The following is a 27,760-nucleotide window of genomic DNA, read 5'->3' on the forward strand; positions in this document are numbered from 1 at the left end:
CTTCGAGAGGCTCTTTGGTTCTTCTTCCCTTTCTGCCATGAGTGATGTCATCTGTTATCTGAGGTTATTGATATTTCTCCCAGCAATCTTGATTCTAGCTTGTGCTTCATCCAGCTCAGCACTTCTCATGATGTACTCTGTATATAAGTTAAATAAGCAGGGTGACAATATACACCCTTGATGTACTACCTTCCCTATTTGGAACCAGTCTGTCTTTCCATGTCCAGTTCTAACTCTTGCTTCCTGCATACAGAAATCTGCATACAGATTTCTCAAGAGGCAGATCAGGTGGTCTGGTATTCCCATCTCTTTCAGAATTTTCCACAGTTTATTATGATCCACACAGTCAAAGGTTTTGGTATAGTCAATAAAGCAGAAATAGATATTTTTCTGGAACTCCCTTGTTTTTTCAATGATCCAACAGATATTGGCAATTTGATCTCTGGTTCCTCTGCCTTTTCTAAATCCATCTTGAACATCTGAAAGTTCACGGTTCACATATTGTTGAAGCCTGGCTTGGAGAATTCTGAGTATTACTTTACTAGCTTGTCAGATGGGTGCAATTGTGTGGTAGTCTGAGCATTCTTTGGCATTGCCTTTCTTTGGGATTGGAATGAAATACTGACCTTTTCCAGTCCTGTGGCCACTGCTGAGTTTTCCAAATTTGCTGACATATTAAGTGCAGCAGTTCCTCAGCATCATCTTTTAGGATTTGAAATAGCTCAACTGGAATTCCATCACCTCCACTAGCTTTGTTCATAGTGATGCTTCCTAAGGCCCATTTGACTTCACATTCCAGGATGTCTGACTCTAGGTGAGTGATCACACCATCATGGTTATCTGGGTCATGAAGATCTTTTCTGTACACTTCTTCTGTGTATTCTTGCCACCTCTTCTTAATATCTTCTGCTTCTGTTAGGTCCATACCATTTCTGTCCTTTATTGAGCCCATCTTTGCATGAAATATTCCCTTGGTATCTCTAATTTTCTTGAATTAGAGCTAGCATCATACTCAGTGGTGAAAAGCTGAAAGCATTCCCTGTGAGATCAGGAACAAGACAAGACAAGGATATCCATTCTCACCACTTTTATTCAGCACAGTTTTGGAAGTCTAGCTATAGCAGTCACAGAAGAAAAAGAAGTAAAGGGAATCCAAATTGGAAAAGAAGTTGAACTGTCAGTGTTTGCAGAGGACATGATACTATACATAGAAGATCCTAAAGATGGTATCAGAAAACTACTGGAGCTCATCAATGAATCTGGTAAAGTTACAGGCTACAAAATTAATACACAGAAATCTATTGTATTTCTATACACTAACAGCGAAAGATCAAAAAGAGAAATTCAAGAAGCAATTCCATTGCATCAAAAAGAATAAAATACCTAGGAATAAACTTAACTAAGGAGACAAAAACCTGTGCTTCGAAAACTATAAGATGCTGATTTAAAAAATCAAAGAAGACATAAACAGATGGAAAGATATACCATGATCATGGATTGGAAGAATCAATATTGTCAAAATGACTATACTATCCAAGGAAATCTACAGATTCAAAGCAACACCTATCAAATTACCAATGGCAGTTTTCACAGAACTAGAACCAAAAAAAGTCTCAGAATTTATATGGAAATACATAAGATCCCAAATAGCCAAAACAATCTTGAAAAAAGAAAAATGGAGCTGTAGGAATCAAGCTCCCTGACTTCAGACTATACTACAAAGCTACAGTCATCAAAACAGTATGGTACTGGCACAAAAATAGAAATATAGATGAATGGAACAGGATAGAAAATCCAGAAATAAGCTCATGCATCTATAGTCTATCTAATTAATCAGATTGAATTAATCTACGATAAAGGAGCCAAGACTACACAATGTTTGGAAGACATGGAAAAAACATAAACGTCCATCCACAGAGGGATGGATAAAGAAGATGTGACCCATATATATATATGTGATATATATATAAGATGTCATACATATATGTATGTATACACACACACACACACACAATGGAATATTACTTGGCCATTAAAAAGAATGAAATAATGCCATTTTCAACAACATGAATGGACCTAGAGAGTGTCATACTGAGTGAAGTAAGTGAGACAGAGAAAGAGAAATATCATATCCTTTATATGTGGAATCTAAAAAGAAATTATACAAAGGAACTTATTTACAAAATAGGAAGAGACAGATTTAGAAAATGAACTCATGGTTGCTGTCACCTACAGTAAATGCTGCACTTTCCTTCACCACAACCCTGTGTCAGTAGACAGGTTTTTCTGCACACAGGCATAAGACTCAATCTTGGTTCAGCAACACCTTGACATGAGGAGAGAGAAATAAGGCAAGAAGTAACAAAAATAAGTAGAGAAAGGAAAAATAAATGAGCAGTAAGGAAAATCAGGAATGAGCTAATAAGGAAAAAAGATTTAATAAAGAGGTGAATAAAAGAGAAGATACTGGACAGGGAGGTGGGGGTGGTGGATGCAATTGACCCTGGAACAAAGCAGGTTTGAACTAAACTGGTCCACTTACACATGGAGTTTTTTTCCAATATTAAATAATATAGACTATACAATTTGTGATTGATTCATTGAATCTGCAGATGTTGGCCACAAACACAGAGGAACCTCAGATATGGAGGTACTATGGGTACAGGTGATCACCTATAATTTATATGTAGATTTTAGACTGTGGGGAGAGTTGGCCCACAACCCACACATAGTTCAAGGGTCAACTGTACATGAATAGTGGCTGATCAATTTCTATGCAAATCAGGTTTAGCCAAGAGCAAACACAAGGCTTTCACTTCACCCTCCAGCCAGGAGAGCTGCCACCCAACCCATAACAAGCGCATGGCCTCAGCTGTGGCTGCAGCTCCCCTCTCAGTAGACACCAGACGACTTCTCACAGTCTTGCCATTGAGACCTACACACTGAGCTGTGTGTAAACAATGTGTACTCCTCTGTCATGAGGTGACATTGGAAAATCTGTCAGAGACATTTTCAAGGGAAGATGGGTTTGGGGTTGTCTGGATGTGAAAACAAAATCATGCACTGACACAACATTCTCAACATCTGGATCATCTAACACAGACACAGGTCAAGTGTCCAGCACCTTAGAACCAAATACCTATACTGTATGATCTATCACAGAACAATGCAACACTGATGACACTCTGAGAGCAGACTTGAATTAAAATGAAGACCAGATTTGTCAAGGCTTGAATCTGAGTTTGGTACTACCTTCTCTCACTAACACGGTAAAGAAAAATGGTAAAATCAAGTCTTCTTACAAGAGAGAATAAATAAATCTTGGTTGTGATATTAACTTGGATTTTGCTGGACCTGCAGTCCATGGTTCAGCTGTCTTTGACTGTGAGGATTGTTTTGACTGTGAGGGCTGGCTTGCTGGGTTCCAGCCCATGACCTGGTACAGTGCCAAATCCAACTTGACAAGGAATAACTTTGCAGTGCATTACAGGACTGGGGACTTCCAGCTGCATGCTATGAGTGATTCAGGGGACAGAATTTGGAGGATCAGTTTAACAAAAACAATGCAAAGATCTTGACAGTCAAGTGAATGTTGCTTGGATATTAGGTATCAACTGCACTCATTTGGGTATTCCAGCTAAATGTCAGTTGGATCCCATTACTTCTGTTTCTGCAAAAGTCAGCAATCTGGTTCAAATGGAATGGGCTACATTTAGACAGTGTGTCTGGTGTGAAGCTGAGGTGTCCTCTGGTAAACAAGAAGAGTATTACTGTTGGAGGCCATAAACTTGGAGTTTCTCTGGGATGGCAGGTTTATCTAAATGTAGAAACCTCTAGGAAGAGATATCAGAAGATGGGTCTTGATACAATTCCCCTGTGACCAGGAGGCTTTGTTCTCCCTCTCCTGATCCCCAGTCGTCAAAACAAAGGATAATCTACAAAAGAACAGTATTTTTAAAGTGTGGACAATTTTAAGTAAACTGGCTATCTAGATAAATAGAAATTATCTATCTAGTTACCAAGGCTGCAGACCTCCAGTCACCTATGCATTATTTAGTCAATGAAGAAATTAACCAGATGATCTGTGAAAGAAATGGAGTTTTATTCAAATTAAACTGAGGATGGTAACCCAGGAACAGCCTCTCAAAAAGCTCCAAGAACTGTTCTACCAATTAGAGGTTCATGCCTGGTTATATAGGTTTTCTCTTTTCATTTGTTTATTTTGGCTGTGCTGGGCCTTGGTTGCTGCTCACAGGCTTTCTCTAGCTGCAGCGGCCAGTGGGGGCTACTCTCTAGTGCACAGGCTTCTCATTGTGGTGGCCTCTTCTGTCGCGGAGCATGGGCTCTAGAGCATGCGGACTTCGATAGTTGTAGCACTCAGGCTCAGAAGGTACAGCTCCCAGGCTCCAGAGCTTGGGCTCAGTAGTTGTGGCACATGGCCTAACTGCCCCATAGCAAGTGAAATCTTCCTGGAGCAGGGATCAAACCCATATCCTCTGTATTGGCAGGCAGATTCTTTACCACTGGCCCACCAGGGAAGTCCTATATAGGTTTACGAGATAGATGGCTGTACGTTCAATGATGTAGAGAGTTTGCAAAATCCTGATCTCTAAGTGCAAAGTGATGGGTCATGGTGACCCTTTACGAGTTCAAGAAGGAATGTTGCCTATTAAGGAGTTGCTTTCGTGCTAGGAGAATGGTGCTCTTTATGACTGAGCAAGTATTTCTGCCAATACAGAGGTTTGGTGGATGCATAAGTCAGATACACAATGCACAGTAGAGGAGACCAAGGAGGCCAAAGGGTGGAGAAATTTTTATGCTTAAATTTTCTTGACTTGTCTTAGAACATGAATTTCCATCTTGTCAATTTAAATGCATAAAATTATTAAAAACTTGGGGCTGATAATGAAACAGATTTTTGTGAAATTTTTAAATTAAACACATTTTCTTTAATTTTTATTTTTGCCCTCAGCTACAGATGTTCAGAAACTCAGAATGTCAATACTCTACAAATAAAACAAGTCTTGTGTTAAGGGTTTCTCAAACACACTACTGACATTTCAGATCACATCACTCTCCATTTGAGGGAGGGGTCCTGCGCAATGGATGGTGTTCCACAGCAACCATGGCCTCTATCCAGTGGCACTCGAGCCCCACAACATCACCTCCCAGTCATGAAAATGTCTCCAAATGTTCCCAGGTGTTCTCTGGGGGTAGAGTCTCCAGGTAAATATTGTGGGAGACACATTTATACTAAAGCCATTATTCATTATTTATCTGAAATAAAGTGTAGCTGAGTCTCCTATATTTTCATTTGCTAAATCTGGCAGTCCTCCTAAGAGGCAACAGCACCTTCATCTCCTCCATCTCCCACCCTATTTGAGAACCACTGCTCTAATCCACAAGGAGCAATGGAGAAGGAGTACAGTGATGGGAGGTGAGGAAAGTTATGATCAGATTTGCGTTTTGAACAAAATAGAATAAAATATCTGCACTCAGCTCATAGCCAGAACTGTTGTCATCGAATTTGCATTGTCCAGATGATGCACTGAGACCTTACTCAATGCATGGCTCTGCTTTTGAATAAGCAACTGAGGACGGGAGCCCAGATCCTGCCATTCACATCCTTGGGGAGTGTGACACTGATTTACACTGAGTATCAATTTTGTTTTCATCATGTTTCTGGCACTGAGTTCCTAAACCTCTTGGATTTCTTAAGTGATCAGAGCAAAAAACAAAAAAAGAAATTTCTTGTGTTATGTGAATGAAGTAACTTTTGGATCACACTTAAGGAGATAGGCTGGTTGCCAGGTAACCACATGATTAAAGGGTTAGAACTATCAGTACCACAAACCTTGAGCCTCCTGGAGGGAAGAGGGGCTGGAGATGGAAACAATTGCCCTGGTAAATCATTAAATCAATCATGCCTATGTAATGAAGCCTTTCTTAAAAAAAAAAGAAAGAAAGAAAAGAAACCCAAAGAAGTGGGTTCAGAGGGTTTCTGGATTGGAGAAAAGATGGAGAATGATATGGAGGGGAGGGCGTGATAGGCTGAGAGGGCATGGAGTCTCCTTACACTGTCCCTGTACTGTGCCCTAAGCATCTCTTACATAGGGAAGTTCCCAATTTTTATCTTTTTATAATACACCAATCACCAGTTGTTTCTGAGTTCTGCGAGCCACTCTAACAAATTAGTTGAACCAAAGAAAGGATTCATTGGACCCTCAAATATATAGCCAGTCCTTCCGGACTTGCAACTGGTGTCTGAAGTGGGGGATCCAAGGGGCAGATGTATAGGACTGAGCCATTCACATGTGGGATCTGAGGATTTCTCATAGTAGATTGGGTCAACATTGAGTTGAATTGTAGGACCTCCACCTAGTTGTCAGTGCATTTCTTGGAGCTGAGACAACCCTCCCCAACACACATACATTGCGATTCATACTAGAATCATTTTAGGGACAATGTCTTGACTGTCAAAGCTAGAGAAATACAGGAAATGGGTAGTCTCAACTACCCAACTCACTTTTTTCCTACAGAATCTAAACAATATTCATCTTTTCTTCATTATGTTTCCTTTGAGAGCTTGATTTGGCCAGCCAATAACAATATGGTAGGAAAAATTAATGAGAAAAACTCTCCCTTGCTTCTCAGTCTTACTCAGGATTTGCCTAGAAAGAGGGGCAAACTTGTGTTCTGGGACTGGAGACTCCGTTCCGTTCCGTCGCTCAGTCGTGTCCGACTCTTTGCGACCCCGTGGACTGTAGCCTACCAGGGTTCTCCGTCCATGGGATGCTCCAGGCAAGAATACTGGAGTGGGTTACCGTTTCCTTCTCCAGGGGATCTTCCCGACCCAGGGATCGAACCTGGGTCTCCCGCATTGGAGGCAGACGCTTTAACCTCTGAGCCACCAGGGAAGCCCAAACTCAGAATCACAACTCAGAAAGTCTAAATCAAAAATCACCAGAATAAGAGGCATTATTTTAACACATCCTCCAGGTGTCAGTCAATTTGTAAAAAGAATTAAAAAAAAAAACAAGAGTCACAAATGATGCAATTTATTCTCCTTTCCTTGTTGGAGAAAATGGAAACACTTTTCCATCTCTGAGTTTCTGGACTTAGGAGCTGGGTTCCACGTCTCATACACTCAGCTCTCAGCGGTAGAAGAGGAGCACAGTTGCCTCAGTGATCTCCTGGCTGGAGCTGTAACGACGGTGAGTTCCGTATCCATTCCAGTCAAAGGAAGAGAAATCCCCACACTGCACGGGATTGCCCTCTGGGAAGAATCCTCCTCCGCCAATGCAGTGCTGGGGGGCAGAGAGAAGACACAGTGAGGGCCTGGCTGTGGACACACAGAGATCTTAATCTTTAAATCCCCTGGAATCCTCCTCCTACTTGGCCTTGAACACTCCCCTGCCAAAAATCCTCTCTCCAGTGGACTCTGAAATCATGTTCTTTCCTGAATTCCTTTCTACCTTCCTTCACATTTATTCTCAGGCCTTTTAGCTCACCCTTTTCCCTCAACTGATTCCCCCAAATGCTATTCCCCACGGTTCTGTCCACACCACAGTCTCCTGATGATGGCTCATCTTCTCCCATGACTTTTGCTAGTATCAGCATAATCATACATTGTCAAGAAACTCTTAAATCTCGGAAGTCAGGTCCGTATTTTCTGGGCTTGAAACCCCATATGCACCTGCCACCGCATATCTCCATCTACATATCTCTAGATCTAACACTCGAGTTGAACAAAACAAAAGTAATTGTCTCTCTTATTGTCCTTGAACAGCCTGGTTCGGGTCCTCAGCACTTCACATCTGCATCTTTCCCCCTGTCTCATTACCTCCCTGCCCCTAATTTCCCTGCTCTTGGATCCATGTCCTCCACCTGGCTATACATCATTACAGAAATATCAAAGCTGATTAGGTCACTCCTCTGTTTGAAATCCTCTGATGAGTCACATCTTCTACAACATGAAATCTACATCCTGGACAGAACGGAAAAGTCCCTGCTTACCCTGCTTCCTATAGGTATTTCCAGCTTCAGCTCCTGCTTCTACCTAAATGCACAAGATACTCCAAAAGCAAACAACAGCTTAAGGGCCCTTCAACAGCCCCATAGTCTCTCAAACACCAATGATTCTGAAAATGCTAGTCACTCTTCTTGACAGGGATCTTTCTGCCCTTGTTACTTGTTGAACTCTACACACAGCTTTTGAGATTTAACAAAAATGTCACCAACTTGGAGAACCAGCTGGGTGCCATCATTAGAGGCAGAAGCTCCTATATTTTGTTCCCCAGGCCCCTTGTTTATGTTGCTATCACAGGTGATACCACATTGCAATCGTGCACGTATGTCTCCATCCCATTCAGTCTGATTTCCTTAAAATGACTGTCAGCTTTGCATGTCTAATACCGAGCACTTTGTGGGTGCTCTAACATGTATTTTTATGGAAACACTGCTTGCAAGGGTACATGCAAATGAGCGCTAATGAACACTATAAGGCTCCATGGAAGCCAATGTAGGGGGCGACACATCCCACCCCAATCCCAAGGCCCACGCCTGCATTATCCTCAGAATTGTAACCTAAGGGCTCTTTCATGAGGACACAGTTGCCTCACTTTGACCGACAAATGGGCAAACATATTTGAGGGGGGAAATGAAGACGTCCTTCAGGGTCACGTTTCTTAGACTGACAGGAGTGAAAGGAAAAGGGCTTAAGTGAACGCTCTCCCCCCTATACTCTGACACCCTCTTCTTCTTGCCCCTCCAGTCACAAAATGCCCATCAAAGGCCATCTCCAGCCGACACACTGATGGTGATCTCTTCTACAAGACCGGAAAAACAACAAACACCTAAAGCTTCTGGGATTTACTAAGGATATTTGAGAATGTCTCTGTGACCTCAACAAGCAGAAATTACTTCTTAAACACAACATAAAAATGCAATTGATTAGGAGTTACATTTGAAATAGTTAGGAACTTCCCAGGTGTTTGTGGTTTTGTTTTCTTTTTTTTAAAAGCATTGATTCAAAAGATGCACGGAGAAGTTACCTGTCTTACAGCAAACTAATCATATATGAGAATGTACATAAACTGAACTTCAATACAGTAAATTATGTCCAAAGATCAAAAGGTGTAAACTTTCAGTTCCTTTCTCTTATCCATGCCACGCGTATTACAGATCTCAGTTCCCCAACTAGGGATACAGTTGGGCTCCTACAGTGAGAAATTGATCATCAAAACGTCAGGAATATAAATATGAAGATGCGGGCAGCGGATCAGCTCCATGGTGGACTCTTGGCTCCAAGGTGGCCAACGGCAGTGATGAAGGTGAGAGCCCTCTGCTCCTGGGAGTCCTCCAGCATCAGCTCCAGCCTTCTCCGGGCCCACTTCCCAACCACTTCAGCAGGGCCTTTGCCTCAACCCCCAGCCACATTACTGACTGACACCTGATGGCCCGTGAAGGTTTAAACGTTCAATGTGGACTAGCAGTAGGACAGCCAGGGCACTGAGCATGTCATCCAGCTACACTGAGCGGCTAAGGGGCATGTCCCTGCTAATTAGGGCCTGAAAAATGTAGTCCACTGGAGGAGGGAATGGCAAACCACTTCAGTATTCTTGCCTTGAGAACACCATGAGCAGTATGAAAAGGCAAAAAGACATAACACTGAAAGATGAACCCCCCAGGTCAGTAGCTGGCCAATATACTATTGAGAAGGTGGAGAAATAGCTACAGAAAGAATGAAGAAGCTGAGCCAAAGCAGAAATGATGCCCAGTTGTGGTTGTATCTGGTGGTGAAAGCAAAGTTCAATGCTGTAAAGAACAATATTGCATGGGAAGCTGAAATGTTAGGTCCATGTGGTCAAACAGGAGATGACAAGAGTGAACAGGGACATTTTAGAAATCAGTGAACTAAAATGGACAGGAATAGAATTTAATTTAGATGACCATTACATCTACTACTGTGTGTAAGAATCCCTTAGAAGAAATGGAGTAGACCTCAGAGTAAACAAAAAAGTCTGAAATGCAGTACTTAGGTGCAATCTCAAAAATGACAGAATGATCTCATTTCGTTTCCAAGGTAAATCATTCAGCATCATGGCAGTCCAAGTCTATCTGCCAACCACTAATGCCAAAGAAGCTGAAGTTGAATGATTCTATGAAGACCTACAAGACTTCCTAGAACTAACACCAAAAAATGATGTCTTTTTCACCATGGGGACTGGAATGCAAAAGTAGGAAGTCAAGAGATATCTGCAATAACAGGCAAGTTTAGCTTTGGAGTACAAAATGAAGCAGGACAGAGGCTAACAGAGCTTTGTCAAGTGAGCGCACTCATCATAGCAAACACTCTCTTCCAACAACATAAGAGACAACTCTGCATGTGGACATCACCACATGGTCAACACCAAAATCAGATTGATTATATTCTTTGCAGCCAAAGGTGGAGAAGCTCTATACAAATCAGCAAAAATAAGACCTGGAGCTGATCATGATTAGATCATGAGCTCTTTATTGTAAAATTCAGGCTCAAATTGAAGAAGTAGGGAAAATCACTAGGCCATTCAGATATGACCTAAATCAAATCCTTTATGATTACACAGCGGAAGTGACAAATAAATGCAAGGAATTAGATCTGATAGAGTGCCTGAAGAACTATGGATGGAGGTTTGTAACATGTACCAGAAGTGGTGACCAAAGCCATCCCACAGAAAAAGAAATGCAAAGACAAAATGGTTGTTTGAGGAGACCTTACAAATAGCTGAGAAAAGAAGAGAAGCAAAAGGCAAAGGAGAAAAGGAAAGATATACCCATTTGAATGCAGAGTTCCAAAGAATAGCAAGGAGAGATAAGAAAGCCTTAGGGGCCTTAGGAAACATTACTGCAAAGTTGGAGGTGATGGAGTTCCTGCTGACCTATTTCATATCCTAAAAGATGATGTTGTTAAAATGCTGCGCTCATTATGCCAGCAAATTCAGAAAACTCAGAAATGGCCACAGGACTGAAAAGGTCAGTGTTCATTCTAATCCCAAAGAAAGGAAGTGCCAAAGAATGTTCAAATTACCATACAATTACATTCATTTCACATGCCAGCAAGATTATGCTCAAAATCCTTCAAGTTAGGCTTCAGTAGTACGTGAACTACGGAGAAGGCAATGGCAAGCCACTCCAGTACTATTGCCTAGAAAATCCCATGGATGGAGGAGCCTGGTAGGCTGCAGTCCGTGGGGTCGCTAAGGGTCGGACACGACTGAGCGACTTCACTTTCACTTTTCACTTTCCACTTCCACACATTGGAGAAGGAAATGGCAACCCACTCCAGTGTTCTTGCCTGGAGAATCCCAGGGACAGGGGAGCCTGGTGGGCTTCCGTCTATGGGGTCACACAGAGTCGGACACGACTGAAGTGACTTAGCAGCAGCAGCAGCAGCAGTACGTGAACTAAGAAGTTCCAGAGATGTACAAGCTGGATTTAGAGAAGACAGAGGAACCAGAGATCAAATTGCCAACATATGCTGGATCATAGAAAGCAAGGCAATTCCAAAAAAAAAAAACATCTATGCTGCTTCATTGACTATGCTAAAGCCTTTGACTGTGTGGATCACAACAAACTGTGAAATATTCTTAATGAAATGGTAATACCAGACCACCTTACCTGCCTCCTGAGAAACCTGTATGCAGGACAAAAAGCCACAGTTAGAACTGGACCTGGAACAATGGACTGGTTCAAAATTGGGAAAGGAGTATGTCAAGGCTGCATATTGTCACCCTGCTTATTTAAGTTATATGCAGAGTACATCATGCAAAATGCAAGGCTGGATAAAGCACAATCTGTAATCAAGATGGCTGAAGGAAATGTCAACAACCTCAGATATACAGATGATACGACTTTAATGACAGAAAGTGAAGAGGAACTAAAGAGCCTCTTGACAAAGGTGAAAGAGGAGAGTGAAAAAACTGGCTTAAAACTCAACATTCAGAAAACAAAGATCATGGCATCTGATTCTACCACTTGATAGCAAATAGATGGGGAGAATGTGGAAACACTGTCAGATTTCATTTTCTTGGACTCCAAAATCGCTACAGACAGTGACTGAAGCCATGAAATTAAAAGACGCTTGCTCCTTGGAAGAAAACCTATGACAAACCTAGACAAGTGTGTTAAGAAGCAGAGGACCACTTTGCCGACAAATGTCCCTGTAGTCAAAGCTGTGGTTTTTCAAGTAGTCATTTATGGATGTGAGAGTTGTACTATAAAGAAGGCTGAGAAGCAAAGAATTGATGCTTTTGGAACTGTGATGCTGGAGAAGACCTTTGAGAGTCCCTTGGACAGTAAGGAGATCAAAGCACTCAATCCTAAAGGAAATCAACCCTGAATTTTCATTGAAAGGATTGATGGTAAAGCTAAAGCTCCAATACTTCGGCCACCTAATGCAAAGAGCTGACTCATTGGGAAAGACCCTGATGCTGGTAAAGATTGAGGGCAGGAGGAGAAGGGGTTAACAAAGGATGAGATAGTTGGATGGCATCACTGACTCAATGGACAGACATGAGCTTGAGCAAACTCCAAGAGATAGTGAAGGACAGGGAAGCCTGGCATGCTGCAGTTCATGGGGTCACAAAGAGAGGGACACGACTTAGCAACTGAACAACAACAACAGTGGAATTCCAGAGTCCTAATCACTGGACCATCAGTGATGTTCCAAACTTTCATGCATAAAATAAGTCCTGGAGGTATAATGTCGGAAAATCCCATGGACGGAGGAGCCTGGTAGGCTGCAGTCCATGGGGTCGCTGAGAGTTGGACATGACTGAGCAACTTCACTTTCACTTTTCACTTTCATGCATTGGAGAAGGAAATGGCAACCCACTCCAGTGTTCTTGCCTGGAGAATCCCTGGAATGGGGGAGCCTGATGGGCTGCTGTCTATGGGGTCGCACAGAGTCGGACATGACTGAAGTGACTTAGCAGCAGCAGCAAGGATGTAATGTACAGTATAGTGACACTAGTCATAATACTATCTTATACATTGAAAAGTTACTAAGAAAGTAGATGTTAAAACTTCTCATCACAAGAAAAAAAAATTTGCAACTGTGAGTAGTGCTGGGTGTTGGCTAGACTTGTTACAGTGATCATTTCATAATATATAAAAATATAGAATCACTATGCTATATACCAGAAACTAATATAATGTTATAGATCAATTGAATCTGAATTAAAAAATAATAGCTACAATTTAAAAATTATGTCCACAAAATGCCAGAAAAGAGTAAAAATGCAAGCCACATCAAACACCCCAAACAGGTACACACACACACACAAACATACACACACATACACTCGCCCAGATAAGCCAGGGATCGTCCCCAAACTCACGTGTTCAGTGTTACAGCCAGTCACTTTCATCCCAGCACACAGGGCATGGGCTGCTCTCTCATTATTAAACACCCTGAACTGGACAAACCCTGCAACAAATTCTTCTGAAAAAGAAGAGGCAGAGAAAGGGCCAAGGATTCAAACGACGAAGTGGAAATATCTTCCCTTTGACCAGCCCAGGAATTCCCTCAATCAACAGGTCAGGTTACAGCCAATCTGTGGGCATAGAGCCCAGCAGACAGTGGCTGCTGCATCCTGGCCTTGAAAAAGGCAAGACGAGACCCTCCCTCCATCTGGGGCAAGAAGACCAAGGCTCAGGCTCACTAAAGTCACTTGTCTCTCTAAGACTCATAGGAGAAATGACAGTCCACTGACAGATCAGCAAGAAGACCTCCAGAGGTTCAGCAGGAATAAGCAATGATCAGAAATAGCCATCGGTTTCTGCTGGCACACTGCTCATCCAATTACCATGACTTTAAAGTAAAATGACTCTTATTTTCCCACCAAAGACAAGTTCTGTGGCTTTATCATGCTAAAAAAGGTCTTCTTACAATAATAGCTATCCATCATAACAAAAACAAATTTTTCTCACTACTGTGCAAGTTGTTCTCACCTGTGCATATTAATTAGTTTTTAACTACTGTAAAAGTCGGACAGTGACTCAGGAAACTCAAACCAGGGCTCTGTGGCATCCTAGAGGGGTAGAATGGGGGAGGAGGTTCAAGAGGGAGGGGACATATGTATACCTATGGTTGATTCATGTTGCTGTATGGCAGAAACCAACACAAGATGGTATTGGTTTAAAATAAATAAATAAACTAAGGGGAAATTAAATTAAAAATAAATAAACTAAGGGGAAAAAAGAATCAAACATGGTTATTAGTTAAGAGGCCTGAGCTTATAGTTTTTTCATGATGGTTGCATCACAAAAATCCATGTCACATTCCTAGAAAACAGCTTGGCATATTTTACATGTTTAATAAATGCTAAGAATCATTAACTTTTCTTATTCACACTTCCTCTGAGAGTGCAGAGACGGGTTGACGACTGGGCTTTGGAAGCAGATACTCACGCTGACCATATGGTGAATAATAAGATGCAGTTTTCTCAGCATCACCAAAGTCATAGTTGACAGGAATGGCTGGGCCGTTGTCAATCCAGCAATTCCCCGCTCCATATTTCACTGGGTATTTCTACAGAAACCCAAAATACAGATTGTGGAAGACAATAGAGATACCGCCATTCTGGGCAGTAGAGGATTTAATACCCTCATGTGACATTACTCAGGAATCAGTATGAATAATACTGATATATTTTCCCCCCTACCACCCATAGCTAGGACCCTAATCAGCCTCAAGATCCCTATCGTTTTCACTCTCTACCCACCCCCAATCCTCTCCCCTAGGCTTCTTCTCCTGCCTGGCTCACAGTTCCTCTGAAAGAGGCAGCACACTAGTTCACAGTGACCCAGAGGTAGTAGAAAGCCAAGTAGAGGCACTCGGTGATATGGACAGAGCAGACTTACTCCCCATACCAAACACTTGACTCTCTGCTCACCACAGGTAGTGTCCCCAACCCCCAGCAGCCCCATGTACCTGGTAGAGTCCAAACAGATTATGCCCCAGTCTCCGGAAGAAGCCAGTGTTGGTGTGGTACCTCAGCAGGGAGCTGTTCCTCCAGTGCTGCAGGGGGGACTTGTTGGGAACATGCCAGATGCCCAGGTCCTGGGCCTGGATGTCGTAGTAGCCAGGGTTCTGCAGAGGGACACACACTCAGCCTCACTAGCCAAAGACCCACAGGAGCAGCTTTAAGTTGAACTGAGAGCTCAGGGTTCCAAGGGGCCAGGTGGCAATAGCGCTCTGACCCCTCCCCCTCCAGTAGACGATGAAGCCCCACCACCCAAACAGCCTTGGTGGGAGGTAGCTGTGATTCAAGACATGGACTTCCGTCTTTCTTCTTCTCCAGCCCCACCTCCACATCCCCATCTCCCACCCTCCCTTCCACACGCTCTGCTCCAGCCACACTCAGCTCCCATCCTTTCCCAACTGGGTGCTCAGTGCCACCCACCTTGTAGTCATCGCTGGTGGCCGCCTCTGCAGACCCAAACGTGTTGTAATTGGCCCAGTTGCCGTCCCCCTCTGGGTAGTCAGCACTGTTGCCCTGCTGACTGGACCAGCGATCGCCCAACGTGCATCTCCCACCCATGTTGTTCTCATGGACGCTGGCCACCAGGGTCCAGCCACCACCCCCAGAGGTCATGTCACAGAAGGTCTGGTAGATGACCCCATTCTCAGTGCGGAGGTGATACAGGCCATCTGCAGAGGGAACCAGTCAGAGACCCCTTAAGAGCACAGAGTCCATCTCAGACCCACAACCAGAAAGAACTTGGGAAGTCAGAAATGGATCCTGAAGGCTCCCACACATACCCACTTGTTGGAAGACAATTCTCTGTGGGTCATCTAAGAGCAGGGACACTGACTACCTTTGTTCCATGCTACCTTTCCAAACACATTGTAGAGCAAACATCCTAGGAGACAGAGATAGTATCTCCCTCCTTCTGACCACTTGAGGCCAGAAATCAGCACCCAACCACATTTCAAGTCCACATCAGGATGTGGCCTCTGCAACTCAGAGCAAAGGGCGGGCATGGCACTACTCATTTAATGAGATTCAGATTCCATAAGTACAGAGTTCCTGTCAAAGAAGAGAGGAATAAACTAATCTACAAAAGGCTTGTAGTTTCTTTACCAGCCCAATTTGTCACCTGCTTGGCAAACAAAATACATGTGCAGATGTCTCCTGGCCCTAACATTAACCTGTTCAGATGGGAATCAATAAAAAGCATAATAAAAATCAGATGCTTTGCCTACTGCTAGGGTTGTGAGTAACAAACTTCTGTGTCAGTCTCAGGAGGCTCAGGTTTTCTGCCTCCATCCATAAAGTTCTAGCAGGCTAACACATCAACTTATAAGGAGCAGAAAATCTTCATTGCAGCTCTGGCCACCACCGTAAGAGCCACATTCTCCTTGTATTCTGAAGATGATGTCTCCTACAACTAGATAGGAATGAAAAGCCTCAAAATTCCCACTGGAAATCTCCTTAGCTGGAAGCTGGGAGTCAGAGCAGCAGAGACTAGTGGACACACTCCTCTTGCTCTCCATGACTGGGATCTATTTAACTAAAAAGTGACTGAAAGGAGAAGACACTGGGTCGGTTGATTACTTACCACCTGCTCCGCGGCAACTTGTTTTGATTTCCTTGCAGCTTCTAGGCAGGAAAGACAGGTAAGTGATGCAGGTTTCATCCTCCCAGAACTTCTCAACAGAAGGGGTGGCTGCTAAACAATGTGTGGGTAATTCTCATTAACAGTCTGGTGCCACTCACACCAGCCATCCTGATCATCAGCCTTCCAGTCCCGGCCCACTTCACAGGTTCTTCACTGGGCTGTGAAGCCTCAGAGGTAAAGATCCTCTCTGCTAAAAACAGCTGACCACCATCTAGTACAGGCTTGACACTTGCATTCTTCTGTTCAACTAATTAAAAATGAAAACTGTCATAATGCCTACTAGGAGGAAGGGAATTGTGAGGATGAGGACTAGGGAAGGATGCTCCCTGGACACAGCCCTCACCACCTAGCTCCCTCCGGGAACCCCAGAGCCAAGGCCATAGGACCAGAAGCAGACAGAAGGCAGCACAGTCTTCACCACGGCTCCTCTGAGCCCCCTCAACCACACAGAGGCATAGATCGGGGCCCCAAGACAGATCTTCGCTTCAGATCAGACCTCAAGAGGGGCCAAAAATCAACACCAAAGTCACAGCTCTTGTAGGCTGCAAAGTGTAGCTTGTCTGCATCTCCATGACTCCCCCTCTAGGCCAGGACTTCAGCATCCAACCCAACTCTACTCCCTCTGCTCCACTGCACACCTGGATGAGCTGATGAAACTGCTGCTTCTGAGTGACTTACCTGCACTCAGCCCTCTAGTGACCACAGAGAGGAACAGCAGGAGGCAGAATCTGGCCCCTGTACCCTAAGAAAAGAGATGCACAAAGATGCAGGTCCATCCTTCTTGCCCTTGTATCCTGGCTCTTTGAAATTTCTGAGTTAGGAAACCTCAAAAAGAATGTGATGGGATTCTGGGAATTCTGGAACCTCCTGGAATAGCCCCCACCCATCCAACACTACAAACAGAGATCGTGGGCTCTGTTCTCTAAATCTCCCCATTCCTGAGACCAAGACCTGAGCAGGCATCATGGCTCCCCACACACTCGGATCTTGTCTCAGACTCAGAAACAACTTCCTGACAGCATGGAGAACTCCCTCCTTCCTTCCCCACAGATGCCAGGAGCTGAGAGTTCCCAGCCAGCTGAAGACTCAGAACTATTGCATCTACAGGGTCCTGAAGACTTTATGGAGGAAAAGAACCATGTGGGCCCTACCCAGCCCTGCCCACTTCGGACTGCCGGCCCCTCCCTCGGGTGAGCTTCCGCTGTAGGGCTTTGGCCCCCGGCAACGGGAAGGAGTGAGTGACTGGCTGGAGGGGCAGGAGGCAGTGCTATTGGTCATACAGGTGACACTCACCAGTGAGGAGGGCGAGTCCTGCTGAGTCAGAGCACACACAGCGTTCCATTCCATAACAGACTCTTAGGATGGATGTTACAGTTCTTCCTCTTCCGTGTGTAGGTAAACAGGCCATGAGACCTGTTTGAGTCAAAAAATATAAGCAGAAAGCATCACTTTCAGGCTGAAGACCTTACCAGACAGGGCACGACTCTACATCATTCTTTTTCCAGCCTTAGAAAATAGCTCAAATATGGGGCACTGGTTTGGTGGTATGTTTATAGCTGATGAGGAGGTTTTTCTTGGAGGTTAGAAGGATGGCCTTCTGTGTTCTGTTTTAGGGGAAATGTTAAATGTGTTGCCTGTGGTATTTCAGGAGGTGTGAGATGTACAGACTGCACTGGGGCGTTAAAGGAAGCCCTCAGGGAAACAATGTCAGCACTGCGAGAGTCAGCTGCCTTGTTCTGTATTACCTAGCGGAGGGTCTGGGAGAAAAAGTGGTCTGTTTTGCCAGTAGGAATGAGAGGAATAACTGCTGCTGGGTCTTCAACAGGCAAATGGTGTGGGAAAATTGTCCTTGTTAAATCATCTTCTATCGGGACACACGCACACACAAGCACTATATATACATTAATACATATGTGTGTGTGTGTGTATCACTCCTAACATCTTTTTCTCCATCCACCTCAGTCAAGAGCAAGTATTTACTATCTGGTATCTCATGTGCGATATAGTAGCTAATGATAAGGATACAACCTAGCAGCTGAGGAAGTTGAGAAATATTCTTTCTACACTGTATATCAAACTCCTAAAATTTGACTAGTAAAATTTGAAGGAGTAAAGCAATACCTTTTTAATTACATTTAGACTGAGTATGTTTCCAGATGCTTATTTGTGTGCTGACATTCTGAAATACAGAGCTTTTAAATCCCAAAATCCCAATATTTGAAGTGTAATAGACATATTTCAGTGTTTTTCAAAAATATGAAATCTGAATTTGTTTGTCTTAATATATAACCAGAGGAACAATTTGCATTAAAATTTCCAATTGAATAAAACTATGCTCTTTTTTAAAAAATGTCACCACACTCCTTGCTCACTTCACACCCCATATTGGTTTACCCTAGTAAATACACTAACATTTCAATCCTATAGAATATCACAGCAGACTAGAGTACTGAGACATTGTTTTATAGTCACAACATCCTTGTGGGAGACCCAGATTTTAGGCCTAGTTATAGCTAAAGCTGATGATCCAATACTTTGGCCACCTCATGCAAAGACTTGACTCACTGGAAAAGACTCTGATGCTGGGAGGGATTGGGGGCAGGAGGAGAAGTGGACGACAGAGAATGAGATGGCTGGATGGCATCACTGACTCTATGGAGGTGAGTTTGAGTGAACTCCGGGAGTTGGTGATGGACAGGGAGGCCTGGCGTGCTGTGATTCATGGGGTCGCAGAGAGTCGGACACGACTGAGCGACTGAATTGAGCTGAACTGACTGATGGTCTATTCTTGCAACATTTTAAGACTCTTACTCCTATACATCTGAGAACTCTTTTTTAATGTTACTTCAGACTTTAATGTCGGAGAAGGCAATGGCAAGCCACTCCAGTACTCTTGCCTAGAAAATCCCATGGATGGAGGAGCCTGATTGGCTGTAGTCCGTGGGGTCGCTAAGGGTCGGACACGACTGAGCGACTTCACTTTCACTTTTCACTTTCACACATTGGAGAAGGAAATGGCAACCCACTCCAGTGTTCTTGTCTGGAGAATCCCAGGGACGGGGGAGCCTGGTGGGCTTCCGTCTATGGGGTCGCACAGAGTCGGACACGACTAAAGTGACTTAGCAGCAGCAGACTTTAATGTTACCAGATTTATTGAGAAATTCATTTCCTTGACATCCTCAATATGGAAAATGTTAGCAAACAAAGGAAACAATCAACATTTTCTTAAGAATTGACATAAAAGACAAATAAATATTTGAAGTGCAATGCAGTTAAATAGTACAAGCTTGTCTCAAAATTATAAAAGTACATATGAGGAAGTAGTTGGGTTTGTCACTGAAAAGGGAAATAAATATTTGTTCTCACAGAGTTCACTGAGTCTAGAGTATGAATAATGCACATTTTTGATCATGAGAGGGATGTGTACTAAATCAAAGTTTCACAACTTGCCTTCTGAAAATTGGGGCAGATCAATACAATTTCTAGTTGTTGACATAAAACATGAAAATTATAAGAACAGAAATATAGATTTTCTATGGAACAATATATATTTAAGCTAAAAAACTACATCTACTCTGTGATTATTCTTTGGCATTGCCTTTCTTTGGGATTGGAATGAAGACTGACCTCTTCCAGTCCTGTGGCCACTGCTGAGTTTTCCAAATCTGCTGGCATATTGAGTGACGCACTTTCACAGCATCATCTTTCAAGACTTAAAATAGCTCAACTGGAATTCCATCACCTCCACTAGCTTTGTTCGTAGTGATGCTTTCTAAGGCCCACTTGACTTCACATTCCAAGATGTCTGGCTCTAGGTCAGTGATCATGTTATCGTGACTATCTTGGTCGTGAAGATCTTTTTTGTACAGTTCTTCTGTGTATTCCTGCCACCTCTTCTTAATATCTTCTGCTTCTGTTAGGTCCATACCATTTCTGTCCTTTATCGAGCCCATCTTTGCATGAAATGTTCCCTTGGAATCTCTAATTTTCTTGAAGAAGTCTCTTGTTTTTCCTATTCTGTTGTTTTTTTCTATTTCTTTGCATTGATCACTGAGGAAGTCTTTCTTATCTCTCCTTGCTCTTCTTTGGAACTCTGCATTCAGATGCTTATATCTTTCTTTTTCTCCTTTGCTTTTCGCCTCTCTTCTTTTCACAGCTATTTGTAAGGCCTCCTCAGACAGCCATTTCGCTCTTCTGCATTTCTTTTCCATGGGGATGGTCTTGGTCCCTGTCTCCTGTACAATGTCACGAACCTCTGTCCAGAGTTCATCAGGCACTCTATCAATCAGATCTAGTCCCTTAAATCTATTTCTCACTTCCACTGTATAATCATAAGGGATTTGATTGAGGTCATATATGAATGGTCTAGTGGTTTTCCCTACTTTCTTCAATTTAAGTCTGAATTTCGCAATAAGGAGTTCATGATCTGAGCCACAGTCAGCTCCTGGTCTTGTTTTCGCTAACTGTATACAGCTTCTCCATCTTTGGTTGCAAAGAATATAATCAATCTGATTTCGGTGTTGACCATCTGGTGATGTCCATGTGTAGAGTCTTCTCTTGTGTTGTTGGAAGAGGGTATTTGCTATGACCAGTGCATTCTCTTGACAAAACTCTATTAGCCTTTGCCCTGCTTCATTCCGTGCTCCAAGGCCAAATTTGCCTGTTACTCCAGATGTTTCTTGACTTCCTACTTTTGCATTCCAGTCCCCTAGAATGAAAAGGACATCTTTTTTGGGTGTTAGTTCTAAAAGGTCTTGTAGGTCTTCATAGAACCGATTAACTTTGGCTTCTTCAGCATTACTGGTTGGGGCATAGGCCTGGATTACTGTAATATTGAATGGTTTGCCTTGGAAACGAACAGAAATCATTCTGTCATTTTTAAGATTGCATCCAAGTACTGCATTTCAGACTCTTTTGTTGACCATGATGGCTACTCCATTTCTTCTAAGGGATTCCTGCCCACAGTAGTAGATATAATGGTCATCTGAGTTAAATTCACCCATTCCAGTCCATTTTAATTCACTGATTCCTAGAATGTCGACGTTCACTCTTGCCATCTCCTGTTTGACCACTTCCAATTTGCCTTGATTCATGGACCTAACATTCCAGGTTCCTATGCAATATTGCTCTTTACAGCACCGGACCTTGCTTCTATCACTGGTCACATCCACAACTGGGTATTGGTTTTGCTTTTGCTCCATCCCTTTATTCCTTCTAGAGTTAGTTCTCCACTGATCTCCAGTAGCATACTGGGCGCCTACCGACCTGGGGAATTCCTCATTCAGTATCCTATCATTTTGCCCTTTGTTACTGTTCATGGGGTTCTCAAGGCAAGTATACTGAAGTATACTTGCCAAAGAATGCTCAAACTACCGCACAATTGCACTCATCTCACATGCTAGTAAAGTCATGCCCAAAATTCTCCAAGCCAGGCTTCAGCAGTATGTAAACCATGAACTCCCAGATGTTCAAGCAGGTTTTAGAAAAGGCAGAGGCACCAGAGATCAAATTGCCAACATCCGCTGGATCATGGAGAAAGCAAGAGAGTTCCAGAAAAACATCTATTTCTGCTTCATTGACTATGCCAAGGCCTTTGACTGTGTAGATCACAATAAACTGTGGAACATTCTGAAAGAGATGGGAATCCCAGACCACCTGACCTGCCTCTTGAGAAACCTGTATGCAGGTCAGGAAGCAACAGTTATAACTGGACATGGAACAACAGACTGGTTCCAAATAGGAAAAGGTGTACGTCAAGGTTGTATATTGTCACCTTGCTTGTTTAACTTATATGCAGAGTACATCATGAGGAACACTGGGCTGGAAGAAGCACAAGCTGGAATCAAGATTGCTGAGAGAAATATCAATAACCTCAGATATGCAGATGACACTACCCCTATGGCAGAAAGTGAAGAGGAACTCAAAAGCCTCTTGATGAAAGTGAAAGAGGAGAGTGAAAAGGTTGGCTTGAAGCTCAACATTCAGAAAATGAAGATCATGGCATCTGGTCCCATCACTTCATGGGAAATAGATGGAAAAACAGTGGAAACAGTGTCAGACTTTATTTTTTGGGCTCCAAAATCACTGCGGATGCTGATTGCAGCCATGAAATTAAAAGACGCTTGCTCCTTGGAAGGAAAGTTATGACCAACCTTGATAGTATATTAAAAAGCAGAGACATTACTTTGCCAACCAAGGTCCGTTTAGTCAAGGCAATGGGTTTTCCCGTGGTCATGTATGGATGTGAGAGTTGGACTGTGAAGAAGGCTGATCGCCGAAGAATCGATGCTTTGAACTGTGGTGTTGGAGAAGACTCTTGAGAGTCCCTTATATTGCAAGGAGATCCAACCAGTCCATTCTAAGGGAGATCAATCCTGGATGTTCATTGGAGGGACTGATGCTAAAGCTGAAGCTGCAATACTTTGGCCACCTCATGCGACGAGTTGACTCACTGGAAAAGACTCTGATGCTGGGAAAGGTTGGGGGCGGGAGGAGAAGGGGACGACCGAGAATTAGATGGCTGGATGGCATCACCGACTCTGTGGACATGAGTTTGAGTGTACTGCGGGAGTTGGTGATGGACAGGGAGGCCTGGCGTGCTGTGATTCATGGGGTCGCGGAGAGTCGGACACGACTGAGCGACTGAACTGAACTGAACTGAACTGAACTCTGTGATTATGGCCTTTCTATTTTGGTGTTGTAAAAGTACCTTTCATTTAAAATGGTATTGATTTAGACTTACAGTACATCTCAGTTTGTATCAGCTACAGTTCAAATATTTGGTAGCCACTTGCGGCTGATTGCTGCTGGCTTCCGTTTAAATAGTGCTGATCCAGGCGTGCTGTGACTCATGGGGTTGCAAAGAGTCGGACACAACTGAGCGACTGAACTGAATTGAACTGAACTGAGACTTCTGGAGAACAAAAAAGAACACTTTTTTTTTTTTTTCATTTTGAGGCTTTTGGTCCCTTATAATTAAATCTAAAATGCTTCGGAATTTAGATTTCTTTCTTAGGTGATAGGCAGTCATAGGACTTCAAGCTGGAAAGTGAAATGACCAGATTTACATTTTACAGCACAGGATGAAACACTGTAAAAATTCTTCCTCCTTCCAGCTGGAAATACAGAGATTGGGCTTTCACAGTACTTCAGATAAGCCAGTACTCAGCAAGTCCAAATTAAGGTTGTTCTAGTTCAATTGGCCCAACTGAAGTATATTTAAAATTTTTTAATCCTTTAAATAATTAAGAATTATATAACTGAGATTAAAAATAGTAAATGTATACGCTGGAGATTTCTGTTTTAACTGTTACAGCCGCTTGTTCCTGAGCCTAGACTTCCTGTGGAGCTTGGATGGATCTGCATTCTTCCAGGCCTGACAGCCTCTCCCTAGGAGGTAATGAAGAGCTCAGATTCCAGGAGGGATGAACTTGCATTCTGGGAAACCCCTTCTAAGGGAAAGCAGAACCACTGTTTTAAGACATAGGCTTTCTTCATTCAATTTCATTTTCTTCAAATGATTTTCTAGTAAATTTAAAAAAAAAATCTAGACATTAATTTACATGAGGAAATACAAATAGTATGCAGACAGAAGAAATACATTTATTTTTTATTATCATTTATTAAATGTGGCAGGTACTGCAAGACTTTGGGGATCGTCACACCAATAAATGCGGCCTTAAGATGAAAAAAAAATAAAATAAAATAAAATGGTATTGATAACAGATGTTCTATATTTGCTTTTTAATTTTTAATAACATTTTTTTTTTAATTTTGTAACTTTTTTGCATTCCCCATAGAAGTATATGAACTTCGTGACAAGCTCCAAGTCAATGATTCTGTGTTTAGCCTAGTCTAGGCCTGAGAAAACCTAAGTCCTCAACTCCATGGGGCAAAATACATGATCAGATGTAGCACTGGGCTTTCCTCCTAAAGGACTCAGCAGCAATCCCCAGGGACTTTATAAAACAAGCAAAGGATCCCAACTTAGCAGGGAATTCTTCATCCCAAGAAGCTCATGAAATGAGGCAGAAATAAGGGAAAGCTCCTCCACCCTTTGGAAAGAGAATTCAGGAGCTGTTCTGGTTTGGTGATTAAATCTCCCACCCTTTTGGGTTGCATGCCTATTGTAAAACTATGTCTCCTTTCAATTATGTCCATCTTTACTTTATATATTTTAAAGGTATTTTATTAGTTGCATAAATGTTTATAATTGCTGTATCTTTTTGCTGTCCTGAACACTTATAAAGATATAATGTCCTTTGTCTCTTGCAACTACATTTTTTTTTTTAATTTGAAGTCTATTTTGTCTGATACTTGTATCAGACAAACTCTGGTCTCTTTTGTTAATATTTGCATGGAATATCTTTTTCTTTCAATTTTATTCACTTTCAGTCTATTTGCGTCTTCAGATCTAAAACGAGTTTCTTGGAGACATGATAGAGTTGGAACGTGACTTTTTTTTAACTTTTGGCTGTGCTGGGTCTTTGCTGCTGTGCACGGGCTTTCTCTAGTTGCAGTGAGAGAGGGCTACTCAGTAGTTGCAGTGCAGGAGCTCTCACTGCAGCGGCTCCTCTTATTGTGCAGCATGGGCTCTAGGCACAGGGACTTTAGTAGTTGTGGCGAACAGCCTTACTTGCTCCATGGCACGTGGGATCTTCACCACAAATCACACCATGCCACCTGCATTGGTAGGCATATTAACTACTAGACAACCAGGGAAGTCCTGATCAAGATTTTTTAATCCTTTCTGCCATCTCTGTCTTTATATTGGAGAATTTAATTCATTTTAGTTTAAAGTAGATACTGAAAAAGAGGGATTTACTTCTGTCATTTTGCTTTGTTTTCTCTTTGCCTTATAGATTTTCCTTTCTCCATTGTTGTATGGCAAAAACCAATACGACATAGTAAAGGAATTATCCTACAGTTAAAAATATGTAAAAAATTTCCTTTCTCATAATCTGCCTGACTGGATTATTTTGTGTTTAGCTGATAATTTTTTGTAGCGAAACTTTTAAATGCTTTTCTCATTTTCTTTTGTGTAGATTCTATTGTAGTTTATTTGTGCTTAACATGGAGTTTACATGTAACCTACTAAAATTATAACATCCTATTTGAATTTTAACAGTTTAACTGCAATATCACACAAAAACTCTGTTTCTTTATAGCTCTAGTCCCACCTATTTCTGTTGCTGAGGTCAAAAAATTACATCTTTATATACTGTGTATCCAGACATATAAACTAAGTGTTTTTAATGCATTAACCTCTTAGATTGTAGGGAAAATGTGTACTCATAGAGTCTGAATAATGTGCTTACTTGCCGGTCTATCCCTGCCGTCCCCTTGACTTCACCTTCCATTCCACTGTATTCTCAACTCAATGAACATATCTTTGTTCTCTTTTAATCCATTTCAGAGTTTGTCACAGTTCATAGCACAGGAATTCTTCAGCAAAATTGTCCCCAAAATGCCTTTTTAATAAGTAAGTAAAACTGAATTGATGTAGATTTTTCAAAACTCTCTGAAATGCGATGTTGTTGTTCAGTCGCTAAGTCTGAACCCAGGCTTCCCTATCCTTCATTGAATCGATGATACCAGCCAACCATCTCCTTTTCTGTTGCCCTCTTCATCTCCTGCCTTCAATCTTTCCCACCATCAACATCATTTCCACTGAGTTGGCACTTCGCATCAGGTGGCCAAAGTATTGGAGCTTCAGCTTCAGCATCAGTCCTTTCAATGAATATTCAGGATTGATTTCCTTTAAGATTGACTGGTTTGACCTCTTTGCAGTCCTAGGGACTCTCAAGAATCTTCTCCAGCACCAAAGTTTGAAAGCATCAGTTCTTCGGGGCTCAGCCATTGGGGGGCTTCCCTGGTGGCTCAGACAGTAAAGAATCTGCCTGCAATGCAAGAGACTCGAATTTGATCCCTAGGTTGAGAAGATCCTCTGGAGAAGGGAATGGCAACCCAGTCCAGTATTGTTGCCTGGAGAATTCCATGGACAGAGGAGCCTGGCAGGCTGGTGTCGCAAAGAGTCGGACATGACTGAGCAACTAACAGGTTCACTTTTTTCAGCGTTCTTTATGGTCCAATTCTCATATCTGTACATGACTACTGGAAAAAAACATAGCTTTGACTATACAGACTTTTGACATCTAAGTGATCTCTCTGCATTCTAATACACTGTCTAGGTTTGTCATAGTTTTTCTTCCAAGGAGAAAGCATTATTTAATTTTATGACTGCAATCACTATCAGCAGTGATTTTGGAGACCATGAAAATAAAATCTGCCACTGTTTACATTTCTTCCCTGTCTATTTGCCATGAAGTGATAGGACCGTATGCTATAATCTGTTTTTTGAATGTTGAGTATTAAGCTAGCTTTTTCACAATCCTCTTTACCTTCATCAAGAAGCTATTTAGAATCTAAGGAGGCCTGTCCACAAGGTCTGCTGAGTCAGAGATCTCCATTGTGTTCTTGTGCACTGAATTTTGGAACTCAAGTAAAAGCCCTTTCATTTAGGGTAAAATTCCTCTTGGTAGATTGGACCTGGGCTGGTGTTTGGAGAGGGATCAAGTCCTGAGCCTTTGGAGTGGTAGTATTGACTCCAAGACATAGACAACCAGAGAACTAACCCTAGGGAGTATCAAATAGTAAGAACGCACACAAAGGAAACCATTTGAATACAAGACCTGGCATCACCCAACCACCAGTAGCACCCTGTGCAAGATGCCTAGTCTTAACAACAAACAAAAAAAAATACAAACCCAACCATCTGCAGACAGGTTTACCACCTCACTCAGCCTTGCCATCAGAGGAAAAACAAACAAACAACAACAACAACAAAAAGCACAAATCTCACCCTATAGGAAGCTTACACAAACCACTGGACCAACCTTGGGAAGGCATAAACCAAAAGGAAGAAATAATTCAACCTTGAAGACTGGGAAAAGGAGATCTCAAACACAATAAGTTAAAAAACGATTTTTTTTAAAAAGGCACAGAAATGCTACACAAATGAAGGAACAAACTAGAAACACAGAAGTCTGAATAAATAAAAAGGAAATAGACAAATTACCTGAAAAAGAATTCAAAA

General features: G+C 42.4%; 1 protein-coding gene and 1 pseudogene across 1 annotated transcript in view; one reads left to right on the forward strand and one right to left on the reverse strand.

The window, feature by feature from the left end:
• The first annotated feature begins 2,960 nt into the window (after positions 1 to 2,960).
• Positions 2,961 to 3,786, forward strand: LOC129540455 (non-selective voltage-gated ion channel VDAC2 pseudogene; annotated as a pseudogene).
• Positions 3,787 to 7,053: 3,267 nt separating this feature from the next.
• The window catches only part of LOC129541421 (intelectin-2-like), a 34,705-nt gene continuing 13,998 nt past the window's right edge, over positions 7,054 to 27,760 (reverse strand). The window contains exons 5-12 of the mRNA XM_088834968.1: positions 17,959 to 18,078; positions 17,344 to 17,407; positions 16,606 to 16,716; positions 15,447 to 15,694; positions 14,975 to 15,133; positions 14,452 to 14,572; positions 13,380 to 13,483; positions 7,054 to 7,307 (exon numbers count right to left, since the gene is read on the reverse strand). Coding sequence (XP_088691094.1) covers positions 7,155 to 7,307; positions 13,380 to 13,483; positions 14,452 to 14,572; positions 14,975 to 15,133; positions 15,447 to 15,694; positions 16,606 to 16,716; positions 17,344 to 17,407; positions 17,959 to 18,012 — 1,014 coding nt within the window. The 5' untranslated portion in view covers positions 18,013 to 18,078 and the 3' untranslated portion in view covers positions 7,054 to 7,154. The remainder of the gene's footprint in view (positions 7,308 to 13,379; positions 13,484 to 14,451; positions 14,573 to 14,974; positions 15,134 to 15,446; positions 15,695 to 16,605; positions 16,717 to 17,343; positions 17,408 to 17,958; positions 18,079 to 27,760) is intronic.

This window comes from Moschus berezovskii, chromosome 4 (genome assembly GCF_049115385.1).
Source record: "Moschus berezovskii isolate FMDL1 chromosome 4, NW_MosBer_1.0, whole genome shotgun sequence".
Taxonomy (NCBI): domain Eukaryota; kingdom Metazoa; phylum Chordata; class Mammalia; order Artiodactyla; family Moschidae; genus Moschus; species Moschus berezovskii.